At 50.5% G+C, this 25,805-nt stretch overlaps 2 protein-coding genes across 3 annotated transcripts in view; both read left to right on the top strand.

Moving 5' to 3' along the window:
* Positions 1–25,805, top strand: part of YARS1 (tyrosyl-tRNA synthetase 1) — a 196,746-nt gene that overhangs the window by 45,296 nt on the left and 125,645 nt on the right. The gene's annotated exons all lie outside the window — the stretch shown is intronic.
* Positions 25,166–25,805, top strand: part of FNDC5 (fibronectin type III domain containing 5) — a 60,032-nt gene continuing 59,392 nt past the window's right edge. The window contains exon 1 of the mRNA XM_060258484.1: positions 25,166–25,798. Within this exon, the coding sequence (XP_060114467.1) occupies positions 25,702–25,798 (97 nt within the window). The 5' untranslated portion in view covers positions 25,166–25,701. The remainder of the gene's footprint in view (positions 25,799–25,805) is intronic.

Raw genomic sequence — 25,805 nt, 5'->3', positions numbered from 1 at the left:
GGGAAGAAGAAAAGAGCTTGACTAAAGCAGCACAGCCTTCCTGCAATCCAGGCAACCAGATGTGGCTGGAAGGCCAGTTCCCAGCCCTACTGTGTCCTTCCTGGGGGCACCTCCATTGTTGGTGACAGGGGCTAAAGGAGCCCGAAGGGAGATGGGAGCCCCTGGATTCCTCCTCACTGCGGCACCCAGGAGCAACAGGTTCCCTCGGAGAGGGCATTTGGGGAGGTGCCATTTGGCATGCCCGCCCGGGGAAGGAAAGCTGTGCATGCCAATATCGTTAGTCTGGATCTTTGGCCACCTTGTTTGCCTCCTCCCAGTTTAAGGAACATCTGGCCAGTGGGAGGCACTCTCGTCTTGGCTTGCGGGCTCCACTTTGGCTAAGCCAGAGCAGCTGCTCCGTATCAAATGCAAAGACCCGTTCAGGTTTCTTGATGATGAATGACGGGCCGGAAGAGGGTCGTCATGGCAACGCAGCCCCTGAGCGGGATACGCTCCCAGCAAAGGGCCGACAACTCCTTCAGCGGTGCCGCCGCCCCACTGAACAGAAGGCAACTGACGGTTCTCCCCCACCGCGACCCTTCTCTTCGCTAGGCAGAACGTCGCTTGCACAGCGCTGCAGTCCGTCGCTCGCTTCAAGAGGATCCGCCGGGAAAGGAGGAGTCTGCCTGGAGCCGAACTGACGGCGCCCTCCGCAGAGAGCTAAGCGGCAGCCACACCCTCTTCGGCCGCGATGTTGGGGCTCCCTCTCCTGGCCGTCTAGGGAATAGCCCCCCAAAACTCAGGTTTAAGTAACCGCGCGCTGTCGAATCAGACGTGACGCCAGGAGTTCCGCGAAAGGAGCAGGCGGCATCCCTCCCCCCCCCCCCCCCGGGGCTCTTGAAACAGCGTCGTCCAGTTCCCAGCGTCACCCCTCCTTCGGGTGACGCTGGGGACTTTATAGGGGACTTTTTTTGTCTTCCCCCTCCTTTGCCACTCCTCTGTACTTATTCCTGGGGAACAAGAGCACGTGTGAATGCAGGGCTATATGACATAGTCGCTTCCCGGGAAAATACTGTATCATGCGGGCCAAATCGCTCCTCCTTCGGGTGCTAAGAGAAAGGGGACTTTTTTTTGTCTCCCCTCCTTTGCCACCCCTCTGTACTTATTCCTGGGGAACAAGAGCACGTGTGAATGCAGGGCTATATGACATAGTCGCTTCCCCAGGAAAATACCACAGAGGTTCAGGTTTGGCCTCTAAATCAAACACATAAAATGGCCTTTGGCAATCTGCCCACCCCGGGGTGCGATATAGGTGGTAACACCGGCCTGCCTTAAAGGTGCGTGGTAAGGATAACCATTGGCTGCTGATGGCAGGCAGAATGGGAGGGAGAGGCTGCTTCAGGTGGGCCAAAGGAAGAGGTGCTCCATTTGTTCGCCTTTTCCTCTGAGACGTCACTTAGTCTGGATCTTTGGGGACTTTCAGCCTTCTTGCTTACACCTTGTGTTCAAAACCACGCCTGGCTGGCTGGGGCTGCCCACTTAAGGGAGGCTTAATGAGTGGAACAGCCCCGTGATGCAAAGTGGTAAAGCTGCAGTACTGCAGTCTGAACTCTCTGCTCATGACCTGAGTTCGATCCCAGCGGAAGCTGGTTTCAAGTAGCCAGTTCAGGTTGACTCAGCCTCCCATCCTTCCGAGGTCGATGAAATGAGTACCAGGGCCTGTGCTAGACTTTCTGGCACCCTAGGTGAATCACCCACTAGCGCCCCCTCCATTGTTAAAAAATATAGGGAAAATGATGAGGTAGGAGCCCAAGTCACACATTGGGGAGAGGGGGGGCTTGGCTTTGTTGAGGGCAGCTTGGTGATGGGAGAAGACAAGGGGACAGTGGTCAGGAGCCAGAGTCATGCATCTGGGAGGGGGCACCCAGTGGTGTCCCCTAGGCCAGGTGGCGCCCTAGGTGACTGCCTACTTTGCCTACTCCCACACACCAGCCCTGATGAATACCCAGCTTGCTGCGGGGGGGGGGGGGAAGTGTAGATGACTTGGGAAGGCAACGGCAAACCACCCTGCAAAAAGTCTGCCATGAAAACGTGAAAGCAACATCACCCCAGAGTCGAAAACGACTGGTGCTTGCACAGGTAACTCCTCCAGGTAGCTATTTTTTTCCTTAGCTGAAAAGTCAAGGCCCTCTTCCAAAAGTGAGGTTGGGAAAGAGGCAGAGGTGTGCTGAACGGCTCTTCAGAGAGCTTGAAGCACAAAAGCAAAATATAGTTGTTTTTAAATTAAACTTTCCGGTTTTCTGAGTTCTTAAATTCCCCAACTAGCCTGCATTCAGTGCCTTCAAAGAGAGGTATCCACTTCCAAAGAATAGTTCCTCTCCTAACAGTGGAAATTTCTTACAGAAGTGGTTGTATTAGCAACCCAACAGATAAGTATAGGCAGATATGGTTTTAATACTTGTAAATAATCAAAGTAATCAAACAAACCTGTACAATGGGAACATTTGATTCTTTTTCTAAGCACGCTTTCAGCGCAAACTTCCCCCATCCCGTTCACATATGCTGAAAAGTAAGTCTCACTGAACGAGGTTTAACTGTGTGCAGAATTGCAGTTGTGGGGATGAAGCTGCATAACTAATTAAAAGCAAACTAAAAATGGCTTATAGCTGGGCAAGCACCGAAGTCCAGCACCCTTCCTGCCCAAGCGGTTTTCCTAGAGAGACAACAACAAAACCAGGTGGCGCCTCTGTGAAGTGTTGTTCATTGATTTTTAAACTAGCGTCAAGACTAATTTATAAGTTTAAAAAAGCCATCCTGTTGGAGCAAATCACCGACCTGACCTGCTAGTATTCATCACCACTTGCAAGGTTATACCTAGGAATTTTTTTAATAGAAAAAGCCCAGCAGGGACTAATTTGCATAGTACGCCACACCCGCTGGCATCACCATTGTTTCACACAGGGCTTTTTGGTAGAAAAAGCCTAGCAGGAACTCATTTGCCTAGAACTGCCAGCCAGAACTGCGTTCCTGCTCAAAAAAGCCCTTGTTATACCAATTTTGAGGATTCTGTTCGTCTGATCTCCTGTTATGTGCGGGCGTTGCCACGGGGCTGCTGTTTCATTAAGTGCCAGCAGGCGGCAGCAAATCCCTTTCGCTTATGCATTCGAGAACACAAGGCTGGAGCAGGGGCTTTACCCATCAACCTCAGGACCACTTGGTGGGCAGGTGATTTACCTGCCAGGTGACTGCCTTAGTGAGGTGCTGCCCGCATGATCGCTGCTACCAGCTGCTCCTCACGTATGCACCTAGTATTTCTTTCTTCTTTACCTGACAGGCAGAAGGCCAGGGGAGATTTCAGAAAGGGGTTAAAGCCTCACCCTTAACATCTACTTGCAAACATTGCCCTGTGTTTTTAAGGACATTTTTTGCCACACTTCATAAAAGCTGTAACTATTGTTTATTGATAAAGGTCAAACCATTTCCCTTTGAAAAACAAAATCTAGCCCTAGGGTGGAATTCTGACTGAGTCATTTGAGACAGAACTCTGAATCATGGAATGCCAACTTTGAATCCTGCCTCTGCTATGGACTCACTGCTTGGCCTTAGAGCCACTGTGCTTGCTCAGCTTTTCTTCTGGAACAGGGGAAGCACAGTGCTGATTTACCTACCTTACAGGGTTTGTTGTAATAATTGCAGCAAAACAATATAAGAATGCTCTTCCAATGCTGGAGACTAGCTCTATTCAGATGTGCATTGTTAATGTTAAATTTTCTCCCCCCTCCTTCCTTTTTAAAGAAGCAGCAGAAAGGTCCTGACCTGGATAGCGCAGACGAGCCCAATCTCATCAGATCTCGGAAACAAAACAGGGTAGACTCTGGCCAGTACTTGGATGGGAGACCCCCTTGAAAAAGCAGCAGTCAGGAGGCTACATCTCTGAAAATCCTCCAGGCCCCTAGAGGTTGCCATGGCTTCCAGGTGTGAACATGCACACAATACAAAAATACCAGCAGAAGAAGGGGACCTTGAGGAATCTACTGTTGGCTCTGGTGCTCAATCCAAACTAGATTTAAAGATCAGGTCTACTCAGAAGTAAGTTCCATTTTAGTCAGTGGGGCTAACTCTCAGGGAAGCATCCTTTGGCTTGCAGACAGGGTCTGCTTCACTGCATGTCAAGCGCTAGCAGCTGCAGAGTATTGTAGTAACATCACGGAAAAACCCCTGGAGGAGGAGGAAGAGAAATGGTGTTGCCAGGTAACTCTGTCTTGGCAGCTGGGTGCCGTCAAAGTGGCTGCAGAATCACTTCCTCCTAGACTTCAGCCTTCGTAATAAGGGAATGTGATGTCTGTCCGGTGTTAGCACTAGAACCTGATGGATACCTGCCTGCAAGGTGATACTGATGCTAGGAGGTGGCATCTAAAAGGAAGAGAAGGCAATAGCCAGTGGGCTTCATGGGAATTACTAGGAATCTGCTGTTGCTGTAGGAAATTCCCAGCAATTACAGGGATGCGATAAAGCATTTGGCTTTTTAAAATTAAAGTACATTTGTGTTGCCAAGGTACCTTGCCTCACAAAGTGACCTTTGACCACCTAAATCCATTCAAAAGAACTCTTGCCCCTGGCAAAACATGGGTACTATCTCCGTAGTAGCCCCTAGTGCCACCCACTCAGTGCACTTAGTGGCTGACTGTTGCTGCTGAGCTGGGTTATGAGTTGCCAGTTGGAGACCCTGAGAAGGGAGAACTTCCCCAGGAATGGGTTTGCTCTCTTAGCTGTGTGGGGTATTTTGTGTTATCAAGTCACTTCCAACTTAATGGCAACCCTATGAAACTATGACCTCCCAAATATCCTGTCATTGGCAGCCTTGCTCCGATCTTGCAAGCAGAGGGCCCTGGCTGCCTGGATTGCCTCAGTCCATCTCAGAGTGGGTCTTTTCTGGCTGCCTTCAACATTTCCTAGCATGGCTGTCTTTTCCAGTGAGTCTTGTCTTTTCATGATGTGACCAAAGTATGACAGCCTCAGTTTAGTCATTTTTGTTTCTATGGAGAATTCAGGCTAGATTGTTAGCATTGCCAGACGTTGGGTGTGTTCACACAACACTAAATAATGCATTTTGCAACTGTATTTTTTAATGTGTAAGAATAGCAAAAATTCAGTTGCAGAAAGCATTATTTAGTGTCGTGTGAACGCACCAATTGTCTCTCCGTTGCCTTCCTTTGATCCATCTTATGCAGGTTTCCAAGACTGCTTGTGGCTCCTCTGGAAGGTGATTCCACCCTCCCCTGCTCTCTACTTGCCTTAGAATCCCCCAGCCAATACACAGAAGGCTGCGTTGTGCATGTCTGCCAGAGGCAGCAGCTGGCTCACTTAATGGCTCCTCAGAGCCCCTTCAGGAAAAGCCAGCTCTGTCCGTTTGCTACCAACTGGCCTCTGCCACTAATAAGCAGCGGTCTCCAGGACTTGAGCGTTTCTTTCTTTCTCGTTGCCTATATGGAGGAGAGCCTGCCCCAGTCTGTGGGGTGGGTGCTGGAGCACATACTGAGGACTGAGCCAGCCCTTATTTGCATAAGCCAACCCCTTCATTTGCATAGCCCTCTCCAGATGTCTGTTTCCTACTCATAACAAAGTTTGAGTCCAGTGGCACCATCTGGTTCTCATCTTTTGGCCCTGCAAAAGCAGAATGTCAAGTTGGGAGAACAAGAACTGGCTTGATAGAACAAATGATTTTGGAGATGCCTAAAATGTACTAAAGGGAGCCCCATGGTGCAGAGTGATAAGCAGCAGTACTGCAGTCCAAACTCCGCTCACAACCTGAGTTCGATCCTGGCGGAAGCTGGGTTCAGGTAGCCAGATCAAGGTTGACTCAGCCTTCCACCCTTCTGAGTACTGAGCTTGCTGGGGGTAAAGTGTAGATGACTGGGGAAGGCAATGGCAAGCCACCCCGTAAAAAGTCTGCCAAGAAAAAGTCCTGATGTGACGTCACCCCATAGGTTGGTAATGACCCGGTGCTTGCACAGGGGACTACCTTTACCTACCTTTGAAATGTACAAAAGTCCTCCTGAATACTAGTCAAGGGGACCCCAGCACAAAAGGAGCTGCTCCAAGGATAATGGGGGAAGGGTCTAAATAGTCTGCTATGGCTCTGAGCCTTGGACTGCCAGCCTGCCTGCTTCCTTTCTGATTAACCTGTATTGCTGAGTCAACAGAGATTACAATAACAGTTGGAAGCCCCAGGAGGCTTTTTCACTCTTCACCGAAGAAGGTCAGTGTCCTTGTGGGGAAAGGGCCTCCTAGGGTTGCCAGGTCCCCTCCAGCCACCAGCAGCGGGTGTAGGATTGCCAGATCCAGTTCAGGAAAGTACTGTAGATTTGGGAATGAAGCCTGGGAAGGACAGAGACCTCAGTGAGGTTCAGTGCCACAGAGTCCACCCTCCAAAGCATCCATTTTCTCCAGGGGAACTGATGTCTGATGTCTGGAAATCAGCTATAATTCCAGGGGATCCTCAGGTCTCGCCTGGAGGATGGCATCCAAAAGAAGAAAAAGAAGACTGTAGATTTATACACTGCCTTTCTCACTGAATCAGAGTCTCAGAGTGGCTTCCAATCTCCTTTATCTCTCCCTCCCCAACAACAGACACTCTGTGAGGTAGGTGGGGCTGAGAGCTCTCACAAAAGCTGTCCTTTCAAGGACAACTCTTGAGAGAGCTATGGCTGACCCAAGGCCATTCCAGCAGCTGCAAGTGGAGGAGTGGGGAATCAAACCTGGTTCTCCCAGATAAGAGTCAGTGCACTTAAGCACTATGCAGGATTTACTGCTCTCTGTTTTCTGGGAGGCTTAGGGAAATATAATTCTTGGGGGGCATAGGAACTTGAGGACCCATGAAGCCAGGCAAGTCATAACATTTTTTTAGATTCCATCTGACTCCAGGTAGCCTGGCTATTGCCTTCCTCCCAGGTGAAGTAGGATCTAGGCACACCTGGCTATAGTCTCAGACACACTTTCCAAACTGCTTGGGCCAGATCTAGGAATTCAGCTCCCCCCAGCTTTGCTTGCCCTGACCTGGATGACCCAGGCTGGCCTGATCTCATCAGCTCTTGGAACTGTAAGCAGAATCAGCCCTGGTTAGTACTTGGTTGGGAGGACCACCAAGGAAGTCCAGGGTTGATACGTAGAGGTAGACAATGGCCAACCAGGGAGGGATGGTGGCTCAGTGGTAGAGCATCTGCTTGGTAAGCAGAAGGTCCCAGGTTCAGTCCCCGGCATCTCCAACTAAAAAGGGTCCAGGCAAATAGGCGTGAAAAACCTCAGCTTGAGACCCTAGAGACCCACTGCCAGTCTGAGAAGACAATACTGACTTTGATGGACCCAGGGTCTGATTCAGTATAAGGCAGCTTCATATGTTCATATGTTCAACCATTGTCTGAAGTCCCTTGCTCTGAAAACCCTCTGGGGTCACCATAAGGCCACTGTGACTTGATGGCACTTCCCACCACAACTACCACCAGCTTAGCTTCTTTCCTTCTGCTCCCTCTAAGAGGATTATGATGTCCGAGTACTGCTCACAACACGAGCCTCTCTGCTTCTTCCCAAGATCTGGGGCAATTGGCAGAAGCTAGTGCCTCCCTCTTCCAGCACAAAAATTTAGAAACGTAAAGGTAGTCCCCTGCGCAAGCACCAGTCATTTCCAACTCTGGGGTGACGTTGCATCACAACGTTTTCACAGCGGACTTTCTACAGGGTGATTTGCCATTGCCTTCCCCAGTCATCTACACTATTCCCCCAGCAAGCTGGGTACTCCTTTTACCGATCTCGGAAAGATGGAAGGCTGAGTCAACCTTGAGCCAGCTACCTGAACCCAGCTTCCACCGGGATCGAACTCAGGTCATGAGCAGAGCTTGGGCTGCAGTACTGCAGCTTACCACTCTGCACCACGGGGCTCCTCCACAAAAACTTGGGACCCCTTAATTCTAGAGCCTAAGCAAAGTCCTACCCATGTCCTCAGATATGCAGCCTGGAAATCCCTGGAGGCAAGGACATGATAGATTTCTCATCAGAAGATCACAGGTGGGAGTCCACATGGACAAAACCTTCCAGTTCCACTGGACTTCTAGTTACTCTGTATCTCATTCATCTTCTTTGTGGTCTCTGTGCTTCACACTCATGGGATAGAGCGCCTGCGCCAATCCCCGAATCAGTACCTGAAAAGCCCGGGATTTTTCCGTGCTTGGCACCAGTGGGCATGTGCAGGCGTCCCAGTACGCATGCTCACCGGCGCCAGCACGGGGATCCCGCCAGTTCCTTTCTGACCGCTGCACGGAGAGGTTTGCCTTTCGTGTCCCCGGTCAGTCCCTGGTCTTTTTACCTTTATCGTTGTAAATAGCCCGTTTGTTGTTTTTCTTAGCGTAGATAGTTAGATAGTTAGTTTAGATACGTAAAAAAAAAAGAGTTTGTGTGTGTGTCTGTCTGACTGCCCTCCGGGGCCTTTCCCCCTGTTTGTTTTCCCCCAAAGTTTTTTCCCCCTCAGAGGACTCTGAGCGGGTTTTTTGGCAACTGGCATCTATGGAAAGTTGCTGGGGGGTTTTCAAACGCTGCCGCTCCTGTGGGAAGAAGATTGCCCCCCCAGACGGCCACTCTCTGTGTCTTCTCTGCTTGGGTGAAGCGCACCGTGTGGAGTCCTGCCCACATTGCCTCCGCTTCTCCAAGCAAATGAGGAAGAACCAGGCAGCACGGCTTTCGGCTGCTCTAACCGAATCGGCACTCTGCCCTCAGAAATTGGCATCGGGCCCATCGGCATCGACCATGGCAGACACTCCGGCCTCGATGGTCACATCGGCTAATGTGACCCCGATCATGACCAAAATGCCGATCGAGCGAGGCTCCTCCACAAAACGATCCCATAACGGATCAGTGGACACGCCCGCCAAGAAGCGTCGGGATGACTCTGGGACCCGAGCATCTGCCCCGAAGAAGGCCAAGGAGAAGCGGAAGAAGTCCCATACTCCATTGCCCTCACGTGACGTTTCGGCACCGACTGCTCCGCCGAGGAAGATCCTGGCGTCCCCGTGCCACAGCCCATCGGCATCGAGAGGCAGTACTCAACAGCCCCGTCTCTCGATGTCTGAGCAGGAGATCGACCTCACCCAGTGATCCTCGTCATCCGGGTTGCGGTGTCATAGTGGGAGCGGTTCGATCTCAGAAGTAGAGGCTTTGGCGCCGATGGACCCGTCTACCCCGATGGAACCCAGAGGCGGACGTGAGCTAGAGCCCTCCATGGCACCACACTGCTTCCCACCGCTACCATCGTGGGAGCAGCGTCAGTGGCCGCCTACCTATCCGTATCCTTACCCTCCTTATCAGTGGTATCCACCGAGGGAGTATGCGGAGTGGGATCAGCAGTCAGAGGCATCCTGCATGTCGAGGCTTTCGCACCATTCCCGAAGACCATCGGTATCGATCCCTCCGGAGAGGCGCACCACCCCAGCAGCTGAGACTCGTCGGCGACCATCGACGTCGATCCGCTCACCGATCCGGGAATCGACACCGATCCTCTCTGAGCACTGCGTACACTGGGAGTCTTCTTCATCGGACTCTGAGAGCGGTACCGACACCCAGGAAGGTGCTTTGGAGCCTTTGCCAGGGTCCCAGATGGCCGAAGATCTTCCTATTTCACCATCGGAGGATCTGAAGTCCTATGGCGACCTGGTGAAGAGGATGACAACCTCCCTCTCCGTGCCTGTGACGCAACCACAACCCGTCGTGGATGATAATGTCTTTGACATTATGCAAAGGGACATATCCACAGCAATCGCTTTGCCAGTCACCAAAGTGATTCTGCAGGCAGTCAAGGAGCCCTGGAAGAAACCATCTTCGACACCGGTATCATCCAGAAGGCTGGACAATATGTACAGGGTCCAGGAGACAGGGGCTGAGTTCCTTTTCACCCATCCAAAACCGAACTCAGTGGTCGTCTCTTGTTCCTCCAAAGCACGCAAGGTCCACTCATCCCCACCTGACAAGGAGGGAAAAAAGCTGGACAATATGGGAAGAAAGGTCTACTCTGCAGGGGCCCTAGGAGTAAAGGTATCTAACTATGCGGCTTGCATGGCTAGATACCAATACTCTGTATGGGAACAACTCACCCCTCTCCTCTCTTTCCTGAGCAAGGACAAAAAGGCTGCTGCTAGGAAGCTGCAGAAAGAAGGCTTTGCTGTGGCCAAGCAACAATTGGCTGCAGCAAAGCAAATGGTGGATGTGTCGGCAAAGGCCATCACGTCTGCTGTGTGCATTTGCCGCCACTCATGGCTACGGTCGACCGCCCTGCAGCAGTATACTAGGGCTTTTGTTGAGGGCTTGCCCTTTGAAGGAGATGGCCTCTTCAGCGCCACCACGGACAGTGCCCTGCAGGGAATAGATAAAAGCCTTAAGACCTCCAGGAACCTGGGTGTGCAGGCCTCCTCCAGAGCTCCCATGGGCCAAGAAGCCTTATCAAAAGTTCTCGCCCAAACAACAATGGCGACCCTGTTCCACCCAGCCTGACAGACCATCATACTCAGGCAACAACAGGAACCGCTATGGTTCTCAGGCCACTGGCAAATCCAAGGGTGCCCGCCCTCAAAAGCAGGGCCTTTGACTTTCTCGTGGCACGTGTCATCGTCCCTACTGGTTCAACATCTATCCGCCTCCGCCCTTTCCTACCTGCCTGGGAGTTGATCTCTTCAGACAGGTGGGCTCTGTCCATCATAAAAGAGGGCTACAAAATAGAGTTTGCTCAGATTCCGAACCAATCCGTGGTGATCACCACTCCCCCTTCCCCACCTCTGCTGGCAGAGGTGAACAGCCTCCTACAGAAACAAGCCATAGAAAGAGTTCCAGTGGAGGCCAGGATGGGAGGGTTTTACTCTCGCTACTTCCTGGTCCCCGAGAGGGACGGGGGCTTAAGACCTATTATGGATCTTCGGAATCTGAACAAATTTATTCTGTACCAGAAGTTCAGAATGTCCATGCTGCAAACGATCCTGCCCCTCATCAATCAAGGGGATTGGATGGCGACCCTGGACCTCAAGGATGCCTACTTCCACGTCAGCATCCATCCAGCGTTCAGGCGTTTCCTTCAGTTTGCAGTGGGTTCCCAACATTTCCAGTTCGAAGCCCTTCTGTTCAGCCTGTCCACTGCACCTCGGGTGTTTACGAAGATGATGAGCGTTGTGGCTGCCCATCTTCGTCGCCAGGGAGTTGTCGTTTTTCCATACATCGACGACTGGCTCCTTGTGGCAAAGTCGAGGGAAAGTTTGTCAACGCATATTGCCATCACTCTATGTCTTCTTGACACCTTGGGGCTGCAGGTCAGTTTGGAGAAATCTCACCTTACTCCGTCAAGGACAGTGCAGTTCATAGGGGCCTTGCTGGATACAAACCACCATCGCGCATACCTGCCTCCGCAGAGAGCGAGGGACATTATTGGTCTGGTACGACTGCTACAGAGGGGACAGTGGGGCACAGCGCAGCAGCTTCAGCGGATGCTGGGGCTGATGGCGGCGGCGACAAGTGTGCTACTTTTCGCGAAACTGAGGATGAGAGGCCTACAGTTGTGGTTTCTTCGCCAGTTTCGCCCACTCACCTCGAAAGAGGTTCATCATCCCATCCGGGGTTCTACAGACACTACAGTGGTGGGAGTTGGAGAACATCATCTGCCAGGGAGCTCCCTTCCATCTCCCGACTCCTACTGTGACTATCACAACAGATGCTTCCTTGTGGGGTTGAGGGGCCCACATGGAAGGCCTGTGTGTGGGGGGTCAGTGGCCACCGAAACTGACTCAGTTCCATATAAACTACCTAGAACTGCTGGCGGTTCACTTTGCCCTACGCTCTTTCCGCCCCTTGGTGGCGGGGAAGACTGTAGTGCTACTTATGGACAATACCACTGCCCTGTGCTACATCAACAGGCAGGGAGGGACAGTGTCTCATCGGCTTTGCGCATTGACGATGGATCTCTGGTTGGAGTGTCTCCAATACGACATCTTTGTGAAGGCGGCACACCTTCCGGGGGTCCTCAATATACAGGCAGACTCCCTCAGCAGAGGTGGGGCATCCCCACATGAGTGGGAACTGCAGTGGTGTTTTCTGAAGCCTGTATTCCAGCTTTGGGGGTACCCACAGCTGGACGTCTTCGCCATGGCCGAGAACAAGAAGTGTCCCATGTTCTGTTCCAGAGGGGGAACGGATCCAGCCTCTCTGGGAGATGGGCTCCTGCTTCCTTGGGAGGGCCGGTTCCTCTACATGTTCCCGCCTCTACTGTTGTTGACGAAGGTGGTCAACAAAATAGCGAAAGAGAGACCACACTGCATCCTGGTGGCCAGAACTGGTTCTCGATCCTGCTTCAACTGTTGGGGGAGGGGTCTTCTACCAGTTCCCGGCAGAACCGGACCTTCTGTCAGCTCAGGGCGGGCATGTATTCCATCACAACATGCCCCATCTGAAGCTGACAGCGTGGTTCATCGACCAGTAGGTTTCTCTGACAGGGTCCAGCAAGTTCTTATGAACAGCAGAAAACTGTCCACCCGCGTTTCCTATGACAGGAAGTGGCGGAGATTCACTGGGTTCCTAGTTGATCCTTCAGTCTCACCTAGCAGGGTGGGATTGTCGGCAATTTTTGAATTTTTGTTATCCCTAGTGGATGCGGGCCTAGTTTTCTCTTCCGTCAAGGTATATTTGGCAGCAATATCTGCCTTCCACGACCCGGTGGAGGGGTACTCTGTTTTCGCACACCCTCCAAGAAATTTTTGAAAGGGTTGTTTAGGCTGCATCCACCATCAAGATCGCCCCCACAGTTGTGGGACTTGACTTTGGTGCTGGACAAACTAACTAGGCGCCCCTTCGAGCCTATGGCCACGTGCTCGTTGCAGCTCCTGTCATGGAAGACTGCATTTTTGGTTGCCATCACATCAGCACGTCGTGTTGGGGAGCTCACGGCAATGCGTTGTGATTATCCTTATCTTGTTTTTCAAGAGGCTGGGGTTTCCCTGGCTCCGGACATTAGTTTTTTTGCCAAAGGTGGTCTCTCAGTTCCACCTTAATTTAGAAGTCTGGTTACCCACCTTTTACCCTACTCCTTCCTCGGATGAGGAACGTAAGCTGAACGCTTTGGACGTTAAGTGTGCCTTGTTGTTTTATTTGAACCATTCAAAGATTTTTCGTAAGGACATGCAGCTTTTTGTTTCATATGCTGCACCCAAGCTAGGTTCCAGGATTTCATCTCAGAGACTCTCAAAGTGGCTTACTGAGACGATTAAACTCTGTTATTTGTTGGCAAAGAAGCTGTTACCTGGACCTGTTCGTGGACACTCTACAAGAGCGATGGCCACGTCAGTGGCGTTCCTGAAAGGCGTGTCCCTTACTGACGTCTGCAAGGCTGCCAGCTGGTCTTCTCCGCATGCCTTCATGAAGCACTACGCGCTGGACGTGCATGCTCAGCAGAGGACTCGGTTGGGAACTGCAGTGCTGCAAGCTGTTTCTTCCGGTTGACCGTCTTCCCGCCTCCAGGTATGTCTTGCTTGCTAGTCTCCCATGAGTGTGAAGCACAGAGACCACGAAGAAGATAGACAGGTTGCTTACCTGTAACTGTAGATCTTCGAGTGGTCATCTGTGCATTCACACTACCCGCCCTCCTTCCCCACTGCTGATGGTCTCCCTCCAGTAGGGGCTTCCAGTGGTCAGGAAGGAACTGGCGGGATCCCCGCGCTGGCGCCGGTGAGCATGCGTACTGGGACACCTGTGCATGCCCACTGGTGCCGAGCACGGAAAAATCCAGGGCTTTTCAGGTACTGATTTGGGGATCGGCGCAGGCGCTCTATCCCATGAGTGTGAATGCACAAATGACCACTCGAAGATCTATAGTTACAGGTAAGCAACCTGTCTTTCCTCCAAGCAATTCAGGGCAGCTTGGTGGCAGCGGAAAAGGTGACCAAGTTGCAGTTGACATAGAGACCCTGTAGGATTATCAAGGCAAGAGAGACTGGTGGTTTGCCATTATTTGCCTCTGTGCAGCAACCACCCATCTTCCTTAGTGGCCTTTCATCCAAGTAGTAAGCAGGACCAACCCTGCTTAGCTTCTGCCCTATGTCATTTTCCCCTTTCACAACAACCCTGTGAGGTAGGTGTGGTTGAGAGAGAGGGAGAACAGTTTAGGAGCCACATGGGTAGGCAGGAAGCCAGGTCTCCCCAGCCTTAATTTGGTACTCTACTGCAGGGGTGGCCAAACTGCAGCTCAGGAGCCGAATGTGGCTTTTTTACACATATTGTGTAGTTCCTGAAGCCCCCACTGCCCCATTGGCCAGATTGTAGAAGGCATTCCTCTCTTTAAATCACTTCTCCAAGCCAAGCCAGCTGGTGGCTTGGAGAATGCACTTAAAGTTACTTTCTTTCCACCTCCTCCCATCTATTTGCCTCCCTGCCTTCCTTCCTCTCTCCTTATCCTGTCCTGCCCTGTGGCTCTCAAACATCTGACATTTATTTTATGTGGCTCTTAGTTAAGCAAGTTTGCCCCCCCCCCTGCTCTAATGACTCCATTCCACTCTTTTGAGTTCCTGTCACAGCTGGTTTTTGCCTAGAAGCAAATGAATGAAAGCTGTCTTTTCTAATCCTCATCCCATGCAAAGTGGCCTCCCAGACAAACTGGGGCTGGAGGGAGCTGAGCAAAGGAAAAAGCAGCTGCACCCCCCCCACACACACCCTCCCCCACCAGGGGTTGAGTTACCAACTGAGCCCCACCCCCATGAGCCCTTTCTTTGAAGTGAGCTGATGGAAGGGTTGCAGTTGCCCTGCTGATGCTCTTGGTGCTGGGCCTGATTCTCTGCATTGGTGGATGTGGAGACAGGGGTGCCATCTCTAGGATGGGAAATTCTTGGAGATTTGAGGGTGGAGCCTGGGGAGGGCAGGGTTTGGGGAAGGGAAGGACCTCAGCGGGGTATAATGCCTTAAAGTGCACCCTCCAATGCAGCTGTTTCCTCCAGGGGAACTGATCTCTGTAGTCTGGAGATCCGTCATAATTCTGGGAGATCTCCAGGCCCCACCTGGAGTTTGGCAACCCTGTGGGGAAGTGTGCATGCTGGCCCCACAAAAGAGATGTCAGAGGTGCTTTCTAAGTTTCTGCCTGTACAGGGTGGGCAGGAGGGAATGTGGCAGGCTCTAGCCCAGTCTTGTCAGATCTCAGAAGCTAAGCAGGAGCCAGTACCTGGATGATGAGACCCCCAAGGAAGGTGCTGTCTGCAGAGGAAGGCAATGGCAAACCACCTCACTCTGCTTCTCACTTGCCTTGCAAGCCGCTTGCTGGGGTTGCCATAAATCATGCTGTATAGAGAGCGAGTAGGAAAGAGTAGAGCCCAGCCAAATAATCTTCAATAGCATCAGGCTTCGGAGTACCCAGAGCCTGCCTCTCTCTCCTCTTTCTTTGGCTACAGAAGCCCCCTCCCTGCTGGCTTCAGATACTTTCCACGAGTTTTTAAACAGAGGCTGGATGGCCATCTGACAACAATGAGAATCCTGTGAATTTAGGGGGAGGTATTTGTGCATTTCCTGCATTGTGCAGGGGGCTGGACTAGATGACCCTGGAGGTTCCATCCAGCTCTATGATTCTAAGTAACCTGACGAGCATTGGTGACCCTTGATGAGCAGGCTGTCGTCTGCTTGTTAGGAGGAACTGGGTCCTCCCCTCCTCCCTCCTTCTGTCCCTGGGACAAAATTATTTAGTCCAGCCATTTTAAAGAAGGGCAGGTTGGTCAGCCACTGGCCAGCTGGCTACCTTCCCTAGTGCTGACAGACAGCTTTTCACAGGTGCTGTATTTTCAAGAGTCAAGCTGGCCCTGTGTCTCTTTCACCACATTGCCAGCTTACCCCTTAACCAATCCCACTTCCTGAATACTAAGCAGGACTTGCCAGTTGACACCTTCCCTTTGTTTCCTCCATGGACGCTCTTGAAACATTCTTTGGGTAGGGAGGGGAGGTTTTAATTGACAGGCACTGTCTGTCTTGGCAGCTGGGGACAGAAAAGAGGCTGAAGAAGGGGGAGCTGTGAGCCTCTTGGCTTTCGTCCAGAAAGCCTTCCCACTGGGAGGTTGCCCACGAATGAGTTGGAACATGAATTTTCATCAGTGCTTTTAGCCTAGATCTAGGCTTCCATCAGACAATGGGGAAAGAGGGCCACATTTGCCTTCTCTGTGAAGAAGAGCTTGCCTGAGTCACAATCGAGTCACAGTGACCCCATCAATGGGGCATTCCAGGCAAGAGAAGAGCAGAGGTGGATTGGCTGCCTCTGAATAGCAACCCCAGCCTTGGTTGTTGGTTTCCTATCCAAGTACTAACTGACCCTGCTTAACTGTCAGTTCTGGGCTATTTGGACTGCTTCTCTGCAATTAGATTCTATTCCAGAATTGTCCTTTTCCTCAGGAATGAAGTGGCCTGCAAAACTGGGTTTCAAAACAGATCAAAAGCTCAAGCTTTTCTTCAGGGGTACAAAGACTGTGTCAGGGGTACAAAGCACTGCTGCTGCAGTCTTCTGGGTGATTAGAAATTGCTACCTGTTGGGGTCTCTCTATCTGCTGGCCTGGACCAAGCAAAGGAGTGACCCTGCTGGCCAGGGCTAGCTCAGTCTTGTCAGATTTGGAAATTAAGCAGGCTTGACCAATGTTAGTGCTTTGATGGGAGACCACTGAAGAAGTGGCAATAGGAACTGTGGCTGGATGCAGAGCCAGTATGTGGGAGCAGGTGACCTAGGCAATTGCCTAGGACACCAGCTCCCAACAGGGGCGGAGGGAGGGTGCTCCCTCCCCACTCACACTGTCCCTGAGCCTCTGACTGGACGCTGAGGGGTTGGAGGAGCTCTCCCAGCCCCTCAGTGCCCAGAAACAATGACACTTTCAGGCCTCGACACTCTCTGAACTTGGAGAGCGCTGAGGACTGAAGGCAGCCGATGTTCTTTCTGGGTGCTGAGGGGTCGGAACTCCCCCAGTCCCTCAGCACCCAGAAACAATGGCGCTTCAATGACTGATGTGATGATGTCACCTCTGGAGTATAAATTGAATAAATGAATGAAATGAATGAAGTCCAGGGTTGTGACACAGATGCAGGCAATGGGAAGTCACCTCTGTTTCTCTCATGCCTTGAAAACCCTCTGAGGTTGCCATAAATCAGCTGTGATTTGATAGCACTTTCCACCACCAATTTTCAGGATGGCCCACTTCACAGGAGCTCCAGCTTCAGTGCAGTCTAATCCTGAACAGCTGGTATTTCAAACAAACACAAGTTACACTTCTGCCATTCTCTAAGACAGGGGTGTCAAACATGCAGTTTGGGGGCTGAATCAGGCCCCTGGAGGGCTCCTATCAGATCCCCAAGCAACTGGCTGCCATCTACTTCCTTCTCCCTGTATCTTGTTCCTTCTGCATCACAGCTTGCTTTGCAAGGCTTGCTCAATTGCACAGGAGCTACAGAGCAAAACCTCTATTTTCTCCATTGGCTGAGGCTCTTCCCTTGGGGAGGAAGGGGGGAGGGAGAGCTTGCTTTGCCAGGCTCTCTCAATCACATAGCAGAACTACTAAGCCAATCCTCTCTTCCTTCTATTGGCTGTGGCTCCTTCCCCCCCTGATCCCCTGGGGAAGGAAGGAAAGAGCCAGAGCTTCCTTTGCCCAGTTCCCTGGATCCCATGGGAGAAATACAAAGAAAGCACCTTTAAGACCAATGAGTGCTAACATTTTAAGCATGTTTTAATTTTTTTAAAAATATGCATTTGTATTTTGTTCTTTATAAAATTTAAATCTCTGCTACCTAATCTTCAATAGGTACACACATAGTCTGGCCCGACATGGCTCGGCCTCTCAAGGTCTCATTTATGTCAGATCCGGCCCTCATAACAAATGAGTTCAGCAGCCCTGCTCTAAGAGGCAGCTGGGATTACACACACACACACCCCGCCAAGTTGGAGTATCTGCCATGTCTTCCTGCTTGCTGCTGCAAGTGTTTCTTGCTGTCAGTCTCCAGGGCTCTCCTCTCATGGAGGCATCCCCCCTCCCAGTAAAAGCATATTTCCCAGATCTGATCTCAAGTGTGGCTCGGTTCCCTTTCCTCCAATATGATGCCTTCCTGCTTTGGACTTGGAACTGCCACAACCTTGGGCCACTTAAATTATTCTGGATCCTGCATGAAAGCCACTGGAAAAGGCTTCCTGCAGTGGAGGTTGTGACCTCTGCTCCCTTGCAGATGAATCACCGGATCTTCGTTGGCGGGTATGCAAACTCTCTGTATGCTGGCCAAACCATATGCTCTACAGCTGTCACCTGTTGGTCTGTTTCCAAGGTCCGTCCTTACCACCATTTAGGCCATTCTGGCAGTTGTGAAATACCCCAGCTTACTCTCCCTGCAGCAGGGTTTCCACACATGGAGCTTCCCCGTTAGAATGAGCAAAAGGTCTCCCTTGTTGCCAAGAGCTGCCTCCACCAAAGGCTCTCTCTGGAATCACCCGATCCAATGCAAAAGCAGTATACAAATCAAGTTCTAGCAGCCAACAGCTGACCAAGGGCTCTGGAATTCTTTGCCTCTAGTCTTTCCCCCTTCCCAGCAGTCCATGCCAATAAGATGCAAGCAGGTCTGGATCAACCGCTAGGCAAATGTAGACGATCTTTTAGTGATAGATTTTGAGAGGTACCAAAGAGGTGAGAGGAGCCTCTTCAACGGGCTTGAAGGGAAGTTTGATATTAACTTTGTATTAGATTCTCTGTTTTTCTGTAGCTGCCCTGATGGTACATGGAGGCCTTTTAAAGAGTTTAACTCTTTTTTATTTCCCTCTTGTTCTTTTTTGAACACCCAGGAAGTAAAGTGTTCTTTACTTCTCACTTTTCGTTCTATTGAATTGGGAGAGGGGGTTGTGCTCGTGCCATAGTTTGCACTGGGCACAGAAAACCTTGAGCCAGTCCTGTGGGGCAAATCTGCCAGAAGGGCAGCAGTTGCTGTAAGTCAAGGCATAATTTCTCCCTAGAAGCATCCTGGCAAGGACAATGTGGGATTGGAACACAGGACACTTTCTGGACCTCTTGAGAGCCATAAGTTTCAAAGCAGTCTCCAGGCACCTAGTTTTCAGCCCAGTCCTGACATCTTCCTGATTTTTTTTTAACTTTTTTTTGAGACACGTAACTTGGCTTACTTACTTGAGCAAACTGTCTGTCATTTATTTTGCTGGTTCATTATAATATGTGTGACATATTGTGCCAGCTCTGTCCCCTCTCTCCATATGCTGGAGCCTTTTTGCTTCTTCACAGCTAGCAAAACACAAAAGTGCTAAAAATGTGACAGTGCTCAGCTTCCATACAAAAGCTTTGCCTGACAATCACTGAGACTCTAATGACGCATCTTGCAATTAATATTGGATTTATAATTCCTCAGGAAGAAAAGCAGTGGGCAGGCCACAAGAGGATTCCCATCAGAGGCCTTGACAATCTGTCTCACTTGGCAGACTAAATTGGTTTTAAGGCTTAATTCTCAGCTCTACCTGGGGGAGCGAGTGGATTTGGTGTTTTTTGGGGTTCTCTCTGGGATGGTGTTCGGACTATATGCTGAAGATGAGTTCCACTTCTGAAAGGGAATTTTCTGTTTCTACTTACGATTGAAAGTTTGAGTTGTTTTAATCAGTGGATTAACTAGCTGCAGCTTTAGTTGACTAATCTAGGAAGCCAATATTGGTGGATTTATAAGTGAATAGGAAATCTTGTTTAGTTCTTTTTAATACTCTTTTTTGTTCTGCTGTGTCATGAGCAATGAAGAAAGGCCAATGTCAATATTTTCTTTCATTTAAAAACTATGGGCTGCTTTTGTTTATTGAACGGTAAGCTCACACTTCTTTTATCAGGCCAAAATGCCACCTTCTTTGAGGACTGGTAATGTGCAAAGGTATCCAATACAACTTATTAATGGTATAAAAGGCTGAGGATCGATCAGCTGGAGAAAAAGTTCTTTGTTCAACTGACGGCTTTATCTTTGATTTATATTTATAGGTCATTTTGGAGCACTCATCTGTATTTAGTGTTCATGAATGCAGAACCAGAGGAAGTAGTTAGCGTATTCTGAATGCGGAGTAGAAAGGGCAGCTTTTGTGTAAGAGGAAGGGAGTCTCACTACTGTGAAGAAGCAAGGAGGTGGAAAGAGGTTGAGGACATCTTAAGGTGCTTCCGCTTGGCAACAGTTCCCCTTGCAGCTCTTGTTTCTGCTGCAAATGCAGAGGCCGCTGGAACAGAGATGGAGCATCTCCTTAGCAGTTTTTCCTGCATTTTCCTTGCTTCAGATTCCCCCCATCTCAACCCACAGCTGCCATGCTCCCCTTCCCCTGCACAGGGTGGAGAGACAGATTACTTAATTTATTTACTACATTTATATCCTGCTTTTCTCTCCAATGGGGACCCCAAACAGCTTACATCCACCTCCTCTCCTGTGTTTCATCCTCACAACAACCCTCAACCTGACAGGTGTCTGCAGCAGGCCAATGGGGGCAAGTTGAACCACATGGCTCCTACAGTGCTGGCAGAATGATAGAGTTGACTATACCCAGATCCAGGTCATGGAGATCTCCAGGAGTCAGACCATTAGTTTTTAATCAGAGGATAAACACTTCAGGCCTTGCTTGTGCAGCCTCTTCCTAGGCTCATAAGAACGTAAGAGAAGCCACGTTGGATCAGACCAATGGCCCATCCAATCCAACACTCTGTGTCACAGTGGCAAACAAAAAGTGCCATCAGGAGGTCCACCACTGGGGCCAGGACGCTAGAAGCCCTCCCACTGTTGCCCCCTCCAAGCACCAAGAATGTAGAATATCACTGTCCCAGACAGAGAGTTCCATCTGTACCCTGTGGCTAATAGCCACTGCTCCATATGTTGATCCCATCCCCTCTTGAAGCTGTCTATGCATGTAGCTGCCACCACCTCCTGTGGCAGTGAATTCCACGTGTTAGTCACCCTTTGGGTGAAGAATTACCTCCTTTTATCCATTCTAACCTGACTATGCAGCAATTTCATTGAGTGTCCAGGAGTTCTCATATTGTTAGAAAGGGAGAAAATTACTTATTTCTCTACCTTCTCCATCCTGTGCATAATCTTGTAAATCTCTATCATGTCACCCCTCAGTTGACATTTCTCCAAGCTAAAGAGCCCCAAGTGCTTTAACCTTTATTCATAGGGAAAGTGTTCCAACCCTTTAATCATTCTAGACTTTCTGGACTTTTCCTAATGCTATAATATCTTTTTTGAGGCTCCTCTGCCTCCCTACTTTATTCCTGGCCTGCTGGCTTCTCATTCCACCTTCTTCTTCCAATTGAGCCTGCAGCTAAGTGGCTCTGCCTCTGGATTCTTCTAGGTCAGGGGTGGCCAAACTGTGGCTCAGGAGCCACATGTGGCTCTTTTACACATATTGTGTGGCTCTCAAAGTCCCCACTGCCCCATCAGCTGACTTGGAGAAAGCATTTTGCTCTTTAAATCATTTCTCCAAGCCAGGCAGTAGGCAAATGGTATGCATTTAAAGTTAAAGTTGCTTTCTTTCCACATCTCTCTCCCCATCTATTTTCCTTCCTTCCTTCCTTCCTTCCTTCCTTCCTTCCTTCCTTCCTTCCTTCCTTCCTTCCTTCCTTCCTTCCTTCCTTCCTTCCTTCCTTCCTTCCTTCCTTCCCTCAAACATCTGATGTTTATTCTGTGCGGCTCTTATGTTAAGCAAGTTTGGCCACCCCTGTTCTAGGTAGTTCTAGCAGTGCTGGCATATATGAACCCTGTAGAGTTTTCAAGGCAATGGACAAACAAGGGAGGCTTTCCGTTGCCTGCCTTTGAATAGCAAACCTGGACTTCCTTGGTGGTTTCCCATCCAAGTACTAACCAGAGCTGACCCTGCTTTGCTTTTGAGACCTGATGAGACTGGACTAGCCTGTGCCATCCAGGTCAGGACTTCGTGAAGCTTACACCACCATAAAAACACATCAGTCAAAATGAAATTACAGCAGCTCCTATGTAATAAAAAAGAGAGCAAAGACAATCTAGAAACAAACAGTGTATCAAAACTGGTATAACCAGGAGGCAGAAATACTGGTAGTAATAAAATCAAAATTAAACCACCTCCACAAACACATGTGAAGAAACTTCTTCAAAATGCCTTTTTAAAAAGTAAAGTTTTTTCCTGCCTTAGCACCTGAAACGTAACAAGCTTGGCACAAGATGAAGCACTGTGGGCAGCAAATTCTGTTTGTTGTTGAGGTGCCACAACAGAGACACTGTCTCTGGTTGTCACCCATTTTTTCCATAGAAGGCATGGCTATTTTTGAAGGGCTTGAGTTACAAGTATGCTTGGCATGCAGAAGACCCCAGGTTCAATACCCAGTATCTCCAGTTAAAAAGACCAGGTAGCAGGTGACGTGAAATACCTCTGGCTGGGTCCCTGGAGAGTTGCTGATAGTTTGAGGAGACATTATTGAGCTTGATGGACCAAGGGGTTGATTCAGTATAGGGCAGCTTCATATGTTCATAGGCTCATGGGAGAGCAGGCCGAATATGCGTGTGTGCCAGACCATTAACAGCTTTTAGGACTGAAAGAGCCAGCACTTTGAACTGTGCTTTGAAACAAATGAATAGCTCCTTTAAAAAACTGGCAAGAGATACTCTGCATTATAGGTGACACCAGCTAGCAGCCTTGGTGCAGTGTTTGGAACTGACTGAAGTATCCAAATGGTTTTCTGAGGCAGTTCCAATTTGTGTGTGTGTGAATCTATTCTAGATGTGATGGAAGCATCCTGCCCCTCTCGAGGAAAGGGTACAATTGACCCACCACCAGAAGATAGCAAAAGGTGTGAGATGCCACAGAGAAGGTCTAAGCCTCTCTCTAGAGACATGGGTTCAACTGGAGACAAGGCTGGAAACTCCCCTCCCTTCCACACACTAAATGAATTGACTCCTCAGTTGCTAGGAGCACACCGCAGAATGCAGGAGAAGCTGCCTTATATGGAATCAGACCCTTTGTCCATCAAAGAGAGTATTGCCTACTTGTACTCAGTAGCTCTTCAGGTCCTCAGGCTCTTCAAGGCCTCAGGTTTGGGTACGCTTCCGAGGAGCTATGGTCCCTCATCTCAGTGTTGACTTGGGTTAAGCTCCAGTTTATTGGGCCTCCTCCCACAAAATTTCTGTATCTGTGCAGAGATGCTCAGGATAAAGGGTGGCATATAAATATTTTGAATAATTTTTAAAGTCCTTGATCAAGACATTCCACTCATCTCACCCAACTTGGCCACAAAGGAGAAAGAGACGATGCTTCTCTCTCTCTCCTCCACAGCAATTTTAGTGCTGCATGGCATGGGGGACAGGACAGAACCCTGCAGGACTCTGTAGCAGGAATGCCAAGGAACAGTGCTGCTTGTCAAGCATGGCTAATTCTGATCAATAACTGATGGGTTCCTGGTCTGTCACAAGCAGACCTGGGTAAGATCATACAGAACCAAATGCTGCTAGTTTATTATCCTATGGCCCTCTTTGTTTTATGACTGTTAATTACAGGGACCAAAGCAATCAGCACCTTCTCATGAATCCTCCTGTGGGAGGAAGCGCCATCTGGGCGATGCAAGGCCAAATGCCTGATAACGCCCTGAGAATGTATGTAGTTTTGATACCTTATGTGTGAACGCTCCCCTGCTTCCCCTCCCCGTAGGAATCCCTTTGAAGTGTATCTTAAAACTTGTGTATCAATGTATTGGTTTCATTCTTCTCAAACCAAGGCTTGAGCCAAAGTAGCAGTCTATCAATAAACATAGTCTTTGTATCAACCTTGACTCATCATTGAATCTGCCTGCTTGACACTGCTGATAGGATGAGAAATACCCAGAAACAGTGCCCTGGCACCCATCTTGGCCAGCTGATCCAGTTAGAGACCATGGCCAATTCTTTATATTCTCATTCATTCATTCATTCATTCATTCATTCATTCATTCTCTCTCTCTCTCTCTCTCTGCACCTGGAAGTCATGGTGACTTCTGGTGACCCCTACTGGGGCATGGGGATGTTCAGAGAAATGGCTTGAAACAGCCTGCCTCTGCCTTCCAGTCCTTGTATTCCAAGGATGTCTCCCATCCCATCCAAGCACTTGCCAGGGCCAGCCCTGCTTAGCTTCAGAGAGCTGATGAGATCTGGCTTGCCTGGGCTATCCTGGCCAGGGCAACCATGCCCAAGTTGATAAGAGTCCCAGGTGGGCTACCAGAGCTTCCACACCCTGTATCCAACCAGAGGAAGCAAGAGGGTCCCAAGACCAGGCCAAAAGCTGGACTGAAATGAGTTGCTCACCCAAGAGAGCTTGAGATTTCATCACCACCACCCTGTTGACCACCTTGTTGGGCCCCAATCAGCCTGTGCTTTCAGAGGGTTGGTGGGAGGACTGGGAGGGGGCATCTCTCTAGGGAGTCCTCCATCTGCTCTTCCTTTGCGGCTGTTCAAAAGAATGCAAATGAAATGGGATCATTTTGATTTTCTCTGCAAATTCCTTTGCATCTTTGGAGTGGCTGTTCCACCTCCATTAAAAAAAAAGTAAGGCCAAGTTTGGGGGATCACAGGCAAGGAGTGTCTACGGAAACCTTGCTGATCTGTGGTCCACTTTTTGCTTGTCTGTGATTATGTAACGCAGCCTCCCCTGGTGTTTTGCTGAACCCCCCCCTCCCCCCTTCCCCGGCCCATTACAATCAACCCCCTTTGCGTTCTTCCCTTCTTGGGAAAGGGTGGCAGGTGACTTTCTTTTAGCTGGGGAGGGAGGGGAAGAAGTCGGAGTTTCCGCTGCCCCCAGTCTGGAGTGCCTCCTCGCCTCCCCTCCTGTCTCTCCAGCCAATCAAGGCACAGACAGGGAAGGGAGCATCTTCCAGGGAGGAAGGCTGAGCGAAAGGATCGCGGGTCTGGTGTGTACGAAGGCGCAAGGGAAGGCGGCGGGCTCCCCGGATCGAACCTGAGCCATCCCGTTTCCCCCTTGGCCAGAGCGTCGTTCCTTCATTAAGGTTAATGACTGAGGGGAGGGGGAGGCGCTGAAGACCCCCAGTCGGATCTCGGAGCGCGGATCCCGGGGCCAGGAGGGGAAGGGCGGCGGGAGTGGGGCCGTGGGCAGCAAAGAAAGGCTTCGCGGGCAGGGAGGGGAGGGGAGGGGGAGGAGGAGGGTCGGAGAGCTCTTCTTCCCCGGCCCCTTTCCGCTCTTTCTTTCCATGAATGGAGCTGCTCGCCTGATGGTGGAGACGGCCCGCGGGCGGCACGTTTGCATTTTGCAGAGACTGAGCCGCTCCTCCAGCCGCCGCCGCCGCCGCCGCCAGCAGCAGCTCTGCCTCTCTCCGCCGTTGCCGCCTCGGAGCCCAGCTGCCTCCCGCCGCCGCCGCCGCCGCCGCCGCGAAACTTTCTCCGGGCTCGGGCAGAGGGAGCGAGCCGGCCTGTCGGAGCTGCCGAAGCCGCAGCAGGAGGAGGCAGAAGCGGCGTCCCTCCCTCCCGCACGAGAAGCCCTGGACCGAAGGGCTGCGGCGCTGGGGAGCTCTCCGTGGTGCTGAAATGCATTTGCCCAGTCCGGCCCTGCGGGAAGGGGAGCCTGGCTCCTTCTCAGCCCTCTGATCTGTTGCTGCTGGCCAGAAGGCTCTCCTCTTCCTCGATGCTGGATCGGGACCATTGGGGCTGACAGAGCCATTCCCATGTGGATGCAGTATGGACCGCCGTTGGAGGATGGATCAATTGCTTCTTTACATCAATGCAGCCCTCCTGGTTTATTTCAACTGTGCCAGCTTGAGTCTAGTGGATGCAGGTAAAGG

This window comes from Heteronotia binoei, chromosome 17, assembly GCF_032191835.1.
Source record: "Heteronotia binoei isolate CCM8104 ecotype False Entrance Well chromosome 17, APGP_CSIRO_Hbin_v1, whole genome shotgun sequence".
NCBI classification, from domain to species: Eukaryota; Metazoa; Chordata; class Lepidosauria; order Squamata; family Gekkonidae; genus Heteronotia; species Heteronotia binoei.
Note: the sequence above shows the minus strand (reverse complement) of the source record. Positions and strands in the feature narration are given on the sequence as shown.